The following is a 10,753-nucleotide window of genomic DNA, read 5'->3' as shown; positions in this document are numbered from 1 at the left end:
CCAAATTATTAATACATTAAAAACAAAAAGGGGATGCGCCACTTTTCCGTTGTCTAACAATATACTATCGCTGACATGGATTAAGTTAACTCAGCTGACTAAATTGCTCAGTGTAGTGGAATTATCTTTTACTACGCTAACGTTTATTCTCTCAGTGTGAGTAAGTGTACTCAGCATTAAAGGGAAATTTATATATGTTTTGAATTGCTTATAGGGCTAGTGGAACAACCGTTGCAAGAGCAGTCTCTCTCTCCTTTTAGTTCGTATAAAAGAAGCAAGGGTAGAAAACAGTGGTAAACGCGCTCTTCTTGTCGGCTATTATGTTGATGCGACAAATTCAAGACAGCCACTTCAAGCTCTTCTTTAAATGATTCACCTGTTTGCATCTAAAACGAATCGAAATACAGTTTGCAGCTGCAGGTGTAAGGGGAGAATGACGCTTGTGTCCACTAGGTGGCGGCCAACACCCAACCTTCTTTGCTTCTCGATGGCAGCGTGTAAGAGGCGGGGTCTTATTACAGCTGTGAAGTCAATACCCCAAAGACATATAAAAGCACAGTTCCGTAGCAAGTGCGGAAATTCAGGGGCAGCTTTCGCTCCCAGGAATGAATGTAGAATATCTGTACATCTTTATACGTTTTAAAAACAACCATTTCCAAATTGCTTTTGGGGATAGCGATGTTTTGGTTTTCTTCAACTATCTGGTCGAGCAAAATCGTCAATTGAGAACTGAAACTCTCAACTGCCGGACGTTTCAAAGAAGACGACAAGCGCTTCAGCATTATCCGAAGATGTGCAGACGAAATCTAATATCAGGTGAGGAATTAATTCCACCATTGAACTAGAATTTATCGTTAACACTTAAAAACATTTTTTTATGACCAGCGGTTGCACCGGTTCATGCTATAAGTTCACACAGTTTTTGCGCTGTGTGGTATGCTAAATGTAGAAACAATATGCCGTTTGTTGTCAGATATCATTTTGAGTGTTTGCCCTCTTACCCTCCCCGAAGCCTCCGCTCACGGGACACCTCACTTAAAAGAAAGAGAAACAAGGATGTGCACTTCTGCCCTCCCCGGTAACACCATACTCCGTGTTTGAAATGGACATATATGAACATGTAGGTACCGACTGATTCGGAGTACCTATTGCTACTGAGAAGTGCTGGTACTCTCCAATTAAAAGTGTTGCACCCCTGCTAAAAAGGGCTAGTACTCTGCCTTTCAAATTCAATAAGAGAAGGTACGCAGTACCTGTGAGTACCTGCCCATTTACAGCATCAACTATATTTATTACAGCCAGCTCTTAAACTGCAAAGAACAACAAATGAATTATGAGACTGAGCGCCTGCGGCCATTCTGCCAACAGAGCTGAGCTAGGGGTGAGTGACGTGGCTAAAAAGAACAACATATCTTGCCACTAAATTGTAGGCACTTCACCCGAAGGCATTTGCGAATAGAATATAATGCACAAACCTGAAGTGAAAATTAGAGGCAAGTTAAAGTGATCAGTGGGAAAATGCATTGTTCTGGAAAGGAAAGCTAAGTTTGTTCGCGTGAGGATTTCAGACATCTGTGTGTCGTTAATTTGAACCCTGGTTAGAGCCCTGGGGAATAGATTGAGTTGAAGATATGAATCCCCAGCTTGTGACAGGAAGCGCTGTGAATATGGAATTCTTTAGATTAAAAATGTATTACAGATTGCAGAAAGTAGGATGCTGCAGTTTAAAACGAAATGCATTACAAACATTGTTAGATAGGCTATTTTATTCAGTGTAAACTATAGTTTTAGCATACACAGAATGAGATAGGCTGTCAAAAAATCATATCTGTCAACTCACCCATAATTTGCAGGTGTCAGCCGCCTTTTTTGTGTTCCTTCCACATTCACCTAATGAGATTATCCTCTTAAAGCGTCACTTGTTTTTTTTTATTCAAGAGGTTGACAGGTGTGCAACATGCGGCAAAAGATTCAGGGCCTCATTTATGAGGAATTGACATAGTGCAGTGCTGCAAGTCTGCTTTCTGCCCTGCCCTATGCCAATGCGAAAGGGCAGGAATGCACTTCATTTATGAAATACAGTGCATTCCTGTCCCTTCCCCCTGCTCTGGCACACAATGTGCTGCCTAGCGCCAAGGGTTGCCTCCGTTGCAGCCATTAATGTTTTTGTGCAGGAAGGGGCACCTGCCTGTACAAAACAATACCAAGAGGTGTTGTCATCTTTCCATATGTACTGCAGACACATGGTAAGAGGAAAAAATGAGGAGAATTAAAAATATTTCTCCTCGTTACACCTGCTTTCCGGGAGGGTAACGTTTTGGCGCTGCCCCAGGTTACTTGATTAAGTAAATCTGGGGTAGCATCAAAATCCATGGGTACTGCGTGGGAAACCCCCCTGCAACGCCCATGGAACGCCTCCTCGATGCAGAGTAAAGAAAGGCTTGTGCCGCTGGCAGCTGTGTCCCGTGCAGGTAAGAGCCGTGAGGCCGGGTAAGGGGGGGGGGAGAGGGGGGGTTCAACAGCCGACAAGGGAAAATTAATTATTTATTTGTTCAATAATCTTTATTTCGTTGCAATTGCACCATAAAAGATATTCAAAATACATAATATACATGACCACATTATTAGCGACAAATGTACAAAAATATACAGTCAATGAAAGTGCTGGTGCTTGACCAAAAAATTACCATAACCCTTCACAGCTAAATCATGAGTTGGGGCTTGAAACACACATCAATAAATATAGTTAAAAGATTTGTTAAAATATTTACAAAGTTAAAAAAAACATTAAATTGGGTTATAACTGCCAGTTAACAATTCTTGCTACATACGCTTAAAACGGCAGAGACAATTTTTGTCTAATGAATTTTACAGCCAAGAGAAATCTACTGATGCCAAACACAATTACTTGACTAGTGTCCGTAATTAATATTCTACCAGCTTCCTTATGCGAAGTTGATCCGATATTACGGCACAATGGCACTATCCATTTCCTTCTTGTTTCTGCATAGCTTGAACAGAAAAATAAAATGTGAAAAATGTCTTCTCTTACATTATTTGTGCATAAAGTGCATTTATCGTTGCTGATTTTCCCCCATTTTGTCTCGGTTTTTCGGGTTCTTAGTATGCCATACCTATATTTTAGATACAGGGTTTTCGCCAATGGTGGCTGAATCTCATCAAGAAATATTTCAAACTGGGCCACATTTTATACCATTAAAAATGTTTCAGTTATGGGGCCATGTGCTCCAACGTATACTGCGTCATGGCTCGCAAGGGCCCAAAAGGAAAGTTTGACTATTTTCTTTGAGGACACGGTCAAGGATTCTGGCTGGCTCCAAAAATTATTTATTTAATTTTCCCTTGTGGTTATCTGTTGACTTGCCCCCCAACATGGCCCCACTGCTCTTACCTGCACGGGCCATGGCTGGCCGCCGGAGTGTCAATAAATGGGACGCTCTGGCAGCATAAGCCTCTCATAAATTAGCCCTTCAGTTTTAAAGTGCATAAAGTTCTCTAAAAACGTTGACTTTTAACAATAAACAGTCAGCCTGAAACTAGCACAAACCTTTTATAGGTTTCTTTAAAAGTGCATTCTAGGACTAGTAACACCCTTACAGCACCTCCCTAAAAGAATGACTCCTTGTCACATTGTAGCTTCAAATGACTCCATCTATTAAAGCCTGTACCAGCTCCCAACGAGCCTCAAGATTTGCTGATTAACCAGTTGCACACATTAAATTTCCTTAAGGTTGAAGGCACCCTGTAAGGGGGCTTGCTTTTTTCAAGCTGTGTCTCTTCTATCGTTTCACAATACAAGAGAACCCTCTGCCATTTCAGCCTGAGGAAGCAGAAGGTCAACATTAACTGCTCAGAAACGTTTGTTAATTAACTACAGGAACTGTTCTGAAAAAAATGTAAAAACTCAAAAACATTATTGTTTTCTTTTTATAACAGGGTTTTATTATAGCGCGAACTTGACCTGAATCATGTATCAGTGCGCTTCACATAGCACCAATTGCATTACATGAGCACACATTCATTTTTGTTAGGCACGGGAGATTAAGTGATTCTCCCAGAATCACAGGATGTTCAGCGTCATTGCCGAGACTCAAACCCACTTCCCCAGATTAGAGGTCGACCGCCCTAGCCGTTAGGCCAACTCCTCTCCCCAACGTTCTTTCCAATAGAACCTGCCCACTTGGCGCTCTGTCTATAGTGTGATAAAGCCCGAGTGGGTACTTGTCATTGCAGTCCCAGCATTATTCTGGGATTGGTTTACAACAAGCCACCTGGCACGGATTCTAAGCACACAGCAGATGTGGGGGAGGACAGGCCCGGACTGGCCATTGCGGGCACCAGGCAATCCCCCGGTGGGCCGCATGTTTGGGGGCCGGTTTTGGGTCCCTGGGGACCGTTTTTGTTACAGGGCCGTTTTTGCAGCAAAAATGGCCCTGTAACAAAAACGGCTGAAAACCGGCCCTGGCACAGAGCGCTGTCGCGCCCCCCTTCCCCCTGCTCCTCCCGGAGGGGGGTGGGGGGGCTGGCCGAGCACTTTGCCAGGGCCGGTTCTGGTTCCCAGTCCGGCCCTGGGGGAAGAGGGGGTGATTCATTAACAGAAGATAGTGATATTGCTATGCACCTCTTGAAGAACATACAAACACGCAATCTTTCATGCAAATGATTAACTCAAAAATGTAGTTAAGAGGCTATATGGATTTCTTTACCAGCTTTTCATTCTTCTGGATAGTTGAAGCTGATTTGCACGCTTTATTGTGCGGATTTTAATGATGAAAATACGATACCTATAAACAGGTGACCATTTGACACAGAAAGGCTAATACCCTTTAAAGAAATCTCCCATTCTGGCTGCTTTGCCACATAGAACTTTGTTATCAATAAGTTGGTATCTACAGTGCAAAATATCTGATATATGTAGGCTAGCTATCATTGTGTTGTTTTCCTTAAGGTAACCAACTTGTGCATTGAAGTTACATATTTGAAGAGGAAATAGTCTTGCTGCTAATTTTCCTGACTTTAAACCTTTCAAACCTGTGGTTTTACCTTGTCTTTCCCACTTGATCAACTTGTGTGATCTTGGTCACACCCCTCTTCCCTATATGTAGTAGTTCCTTCATCTGACAAGTTCTAAAGAGCTCATCGGAGCAGTTGAGTTTTAAGTTTATGCTATTAAAGGAAACATATTCCATATTCCTAAAATGACGGCTTGTAGCAACTGGCACCCCTGTGCAGTTCCAAAACTGACACACTGTTATCAGGAATGTAGCATATGACAAACAAATGTTGCAGCCTGAACTTTCAACTGCATGCACTTCACTAGAATAGGATGAAATTGTGTTGCATTGTCAGCTACAGACATACTTATAACTTTGCAAACTATCCCAGCTAAACTGCAGTAAACTGAACCGGTGGGATTGTGGCATTGACATTGTTTGTTCCCTGGGTCTTGAATCACCATCATTTGATGTATGTGGCCAGCATTCAGCATTCGACCCTCACTTAAACGGCCCAGCAAGCAGTCACCCTAGTGTCCTTTCGACCCTATGCCTTTCAGTGGAAACGTCAAATGGGACACACACTTTAATGTCAGTCTAGGATGCTCACATTAATAGTTTGAAATGGTCAAAGTTATGTGTCAGGCATGGACACACATCATTAGGGCTAGGGTGGGTGGTGTTCACTGTGGGTGGGTAGCTTGAAAAGATGGGGTGGTTGTTAGGTCCACTGAAATATATTTGCTGACAAAGAGCTTAGCATTCTGAATGCACTAAGCTACCAGGAGTGCTAAGAGGGCAATACAAAAAGGTAAACTAAATTACTTTCAAGTATTTATTGAGGTATTTATTAAACATATTCTTGCTATGCCTTAATTGTCTACTAGGATATTGTTTTGGTTAGATGGACCGCACCTGTTGGAAAGATGCATTGATTTCTCACTCGTAGGGTTACCAGGTCACTTCATGAGTACTGTGCTTCCATTGAACAGATGGGTGGATTGTGGGAATCTTATTCTTGGATTAGTTAGTAAATATTTTAGGTAACACTCCTCAAGACAATGATATGTAAAAGGAAATTGAAATTGGCGGATTGTGCCCAATATCATAAAATATTCCTGTAACCCTACGTAGACCTCTTAGACCACAACCCCAAATGAATAATGCTCTGAGAAGTCTTGAGTACTTTCTTTCGCATTGCCCACGTCTAAGAAAAACGTGTCTTAAAGTCTCATTCATCAACAAAACCTTCATTACAAAACAAAAAATTCTACCTAAGTTTTGGACTTGGCCCTTTCTGCAGGGTCATCCCCAAACATTTTGCCTTCACCCTCCTGTTTCCTGAGCATATTTCTGTTGGCTTTTATGACTCTGCTCATTTTACCAGTGCTAGAGTGCTTGTGTTTTCTCCTTTATACATGGTGAAATTGAATTTCAGCAAATTGGTACTTTAAATTTACTTGTAAGTCTCTAGTAAAGTGGTACTACTTGTACACTGGGTCTGTAAATTAAATGCTACTAGTAGGCTACAGTACTGATTGTGCCACCCACTTAAGTAGCCTTTCAGCCTGCCAATGTAGTCTGTGTGTGCACATTTAAACAGCCATCTCGACCTGGCAAAATAAGCCTTTTGCCAGTTGTACACCTTCCTTTTTAATACATATTAGTCTCCTCTAGGATGGGCACTATCTAGCCCATAGAGCAGGGTCAAGTGTATTTAAAAAGTTGGCTATGTGCTTTTAACTATTACATGTCTCAATGGTAAAAACCTTTAAATATGCTTTTCGCTATTGTAAGGCCTTCCTCCCCCGTAGGATAATATTTAGTTAACTTATTACATTTATTAAGTGATGAATTTCATTTGGGAGCAGGTAGAAATGTTGAGTTTGGTATCTAAAGAATTCCAATTTAAAGCCCTCTATACTGGTCAAATTGGATTTTAAGTTACAATGCTGAAAACTCTACTTGTAGAAGGTTGACATTTTCTTGTTCCAGCCATTTGGTGCCTACTGCCTGTACCCTAGGTCTCATGACCAGGTATAGCAGGCTTTTGGTCTTTGTGTATTGCTCCCAGACAGTGAGACAAAATGGAATAGGTGTTGGCAAGATGGGCCATCTCTGACTTGATGAAGGGAAGGCCCTGTCACCTACCGCACTTGGACATTACAGAGGGTCAGCCTGGGAACTCTCACTAAGGGTGTGACATTAGTCTTATGTGAACCCCAAAAAGCTGGGAGCAAGACAGGAAGGCAAGAAATTCCAAGCACCTCTGGGGGTGAAAGCCTCTAAAACCTTCTCCTCCTTCAAAGTGGATGGCAGGTATAAATAATGAACCCTTAAATCCAACTCTTAATCTGTGGAAAACTTGGAAGGACTGCTGTGCTGATCTGCAAGAAGGTCTGCCACTGTATTGCCCTGCTACCTGCAGACCTGCTGCCTGAGTGAATTGGACTGGACCTGCATCTTGAACCCAGGACCCTCAGATGGACTCCAAGGGCGATTTGGATGGCCTCCTGATCAGAGCCCCAGGGACAGAAAATACTCCAACCACCTCAAACCCAGCACGTTGACTCTGACTGGTGTGAATCTTGCCATCCAAGTGGTGCCACCCCAGTCCGGTTCGCATGGAAGTGGGCCTGAAGTTGTTCTGCCCAACTGGTTGTGCCTGTGGGCTGAACTGATGCTGCATGATGTATCTCCTAGCAGCTCCACTTTGAAACTGCTTGGAGAGTGACACATCCCCAATGCCAGACTTCACATCGGAGCCTGCAGTCTCCTCCGACTTGCCCCTACGAGACACATCCTCAGTGCAGGCCTTTACATCGCAAACCACTTGTCAACGGTATCATTGATGATGACGCAGGAATTCGCATTGCAGCACCGCAGCTTCTTTTAGACCCGCCAATGCACAATGCATCTTTTATGCAGGACTTCACATCACAAGCCTCTCATCAATGGCATCCTCGAGGATGACACATGGACTCCACATTGCAGCCTAGCAGCTTCCTCAGAACTGCCACTGTGCAACTTGACACGGGATCTCTCAATGCTTCACAAACCAGGATTTAAGGTGGTTTGCTCAGGGGGCCTAACTTGGTCCCTCTAGCCTGCTCGCCCTCCATTTCAGTAGGTCTGAACTTGTGCCTTTGTCCCGGTCCAGCATCACCAGATATTCACAGCTGGTGCTTCTAGGCACTATTTTCCCCTAAATCTTGAACATTGCCTATCTCGGTTGAATTGATAGATTTTTTTTCATTTTGATCTGAAATCATTTAATAAATTTGGACCTAAATCTGTGTTGGATTTCTTTTAGTTGTGTGTTCAGTTTATTACTGCTTGAAGTGCTGCACATATACGTTGCGCATTGTCTCCAAGTTAAGCCTCACTGCTTTGTGCCAAGCTACCAGGAGGTTAAGTGCAGGTTAATTTGGGGTTTGCTTGTGTTTCACCCTGACAGAGATTGTGGTTGCTGCTTGAGTAGAGTTTCACCCCTCTCAAACAGTAACCCACTATCCTACACTAAGAGATAACCAACCTTGCTGATTCTTGGGGTACTCGGGTTCAGAAATCGTGTCATAATGTGGGATGAGAGGATTAGTTGTCTATAATGTATAAGGTTCATGCTTCATTTTGTCTTTTTTGTATGTACTGTTTAATGCTCAAGAATCTGCTGAAATCGAATAAAATGTAATTATTGATGTAAGAAGCCTGCGTCTGTATGCCTTGCACATGATGTAGAGGTGGCATCCACTTCTTGGCCTGCATTGATAGCTAAGCACTTGATAATAATGTAAGACTTTTACTTGTTTTTTCCATGCTTTTAACATGTGTTTGCTCTGCTCATATCACCCTTTGACAGAGTGTTTCAACTTTCTTGGAAATGCACTTCGATAACTTTGCCGAACACCTGTCTGAAAATAAAAAACGCAATTTCCTCCAGCGATGAACCTAACCCATCACCCACATATCTCTGAATTAAATTTGAGCACCTCTGGGAGCAACATAAGCACACCCACTGTGAAAAGCAACCTTGGGTCATGTGAGCAAGTGTTCATAGCCACTGAGGTTTTCCTCATCCTTGGCATCATAAGCCTTCTTGAAAACATCTTGGTCATCTTGGCGATAATCAAGAACAAGAATCTGCACTCTCCGATGTACTTCTTTGTCTGCAGTTTAGCCGTTGCAGACATGTTGGTCAGTGTGTCCAATGCTTGGGAGACCATAACCATCAATCTAATCAACAACAACCACCTGATCATAGAGGAGGCCTTTGTGCGCCAGATAGACAATATATTTGACTCCTTGATCTGCATTTCTGTTGTAGCCTCAATGTGCAGCTTGCTGGCAATAGCCGTAGACAGGTATGTCACTATCTTCTATGCCCTGCGATACCATAACATCATGACCGTAAAGCGAGCTGGGGCCATTATTGCATGTATATGGACCTTTTGCACAGGCTGTGGGATTATCTTCATTGTTTACTATGAGTCGACATATTCCATTATTTGCCTCATTACGATGTTCTTCACATTGCTGTTTCTTATGGTGTCCTTGTACATCCACATGTTTATGCTCGCACGAACCCATGTTAAGAGAATAGCTGCTCTGCCTGGTTACAACTCGGTCCACCAAAGGACCAGCATGAAGGGGGCCATCACGCTGACCATATTGCTGGGCATCTTTATCGTTTGTTGGGCCCCATTCTTCCTCCACCTCATTTTGATGATTTCCTGCCCACAAAACCTGTACTGCGTCTGTTTCATGTCTCACTTCAACATGTACCTTATCCTCATTATGTGCAACTCTATCATCGACCCCTTGATTTACGCCTTCCGTAGTCAGGAGATGCGGAAGACCTTCAAAGAGATCATTTGCTGCTACGGCTTGAGAGCTGCTTGTGGGCTTTCCAGCAAGTATTAAAATATCACCTCTACCATCTGGGGATACAAAATGCAAAACATACACTGCCCAGGATGAGTGATTTCTGCAGTATGTGAACTGTCCACTGGGAATCAGAAGAAAGTCTTTGTTTTCTGTAATCTGTGGTTCATGCTCCAGGGACAAGTTCATTCAATTGTTTGTTAGGTTTAATGCTCACAGAATGTTTCCCTTTGTCATAAAGACCAAATGCCGTTCTCCATTGGTAAAGACATTTTACATTTGCTGCTATATTGAGCTATCATATATGTTCAAACCCTGGGAACGGAGAGAGTTTTCATGTCATCTTAAACTCCCAATCATCTGAAAAGTCAACAGTCAAGAGGCTCTAAGGATTAAGAGAGGCATGTCCAGTACAGATTCTTTTCACAGTGAAAAAGATCAACTTGAAAGACAAAAAGAACACTCAGGGAGTGGCATCCTTGAGGGTGGCTGTGTTTTTGTTGCAACTCCATCCTGAGTGGTCTATTTTAGGAATTCCCTAAAGGATGGATGAACTCTGCGACTCATGGACAGGGTGACAACTGCATGATTGGAAACTTCCTCACTGTGTAACCCTTCTTACATCCAACAGACTGAAACAACAAGGTGGATCCTTTACATCTCAAAGTCACCCTGTATGTTCTGCCTGAACTATATCCTTAAGAATAAACAGCTCTACATCGTATCTCAAGTAATGTATGAGTAAAACAGGGCTTGGCATGGCAAAATGGCATTCAGAGTCTTGAAAAGGGACACACTTATGTTTACATATGAGTCTGTACATGTAATGTGTTGAGTGTATTTAATGGCGTGAATTC

At 42.7% G+C, this 10,753-nt stretch overlaps 1 protein-coding gene across 1 annotated transcript; it reads left to right on the top strand.

The window, feature by feature from the left end:
* Nucleotides 1-713: 713 nt before the first annotated feature.
* LOC147659513 (melanocortin receptor 5-like) lies at nt 714-9,970 on the top strand. The gene is made up of 2 exons (XM_086951685.1): nt 714-816; nt 8,875-9,970. Exon 2 carries the CDS (start codon nt 8,958-8,960, stop codon nt 9,933-9,935), a length of 978 nt encoding a protein of 325 aa, XP_086807811.1. The 5' UTR covers nt 714-816; nt 8,875-8,957; the 3' UTR covers nt 9,936-9,970.
* Nucleotides 9,971-10,753: the final 783 nt, after the last annotated feature.

The sequence above is a fragment of the Lissotriton vulgaris genome, unplaced genomic scaffold (genome assembly GCF_964263255.1).
Source record: "Lissotriton vulgaris unplaced genomic scaffold, aLisVul1.2 SCAFFOLD_377, whole genome shotgun sequence".
Classification (NCBI taxonomy): Eukaryota; Metazoa; Chordata; class Amphibia; order Caudata; family Salamandridae; genus Lissotriton; species Lissotriton vulgaris.
The sequence above is the reverse complement of the archived record's forward strand: the minus strand, read 5'-3'. Positions and strand labels throughout refer to the sequence as shown.

Coding starts and splice junctions, on each gene's coding strand:
- LOC147659513 (XM_086951685.1), top strand. CDS start 8,958: ATGAACCTAACCCATCACCCACATATCTCTGAATTAAATTTGAGCACC.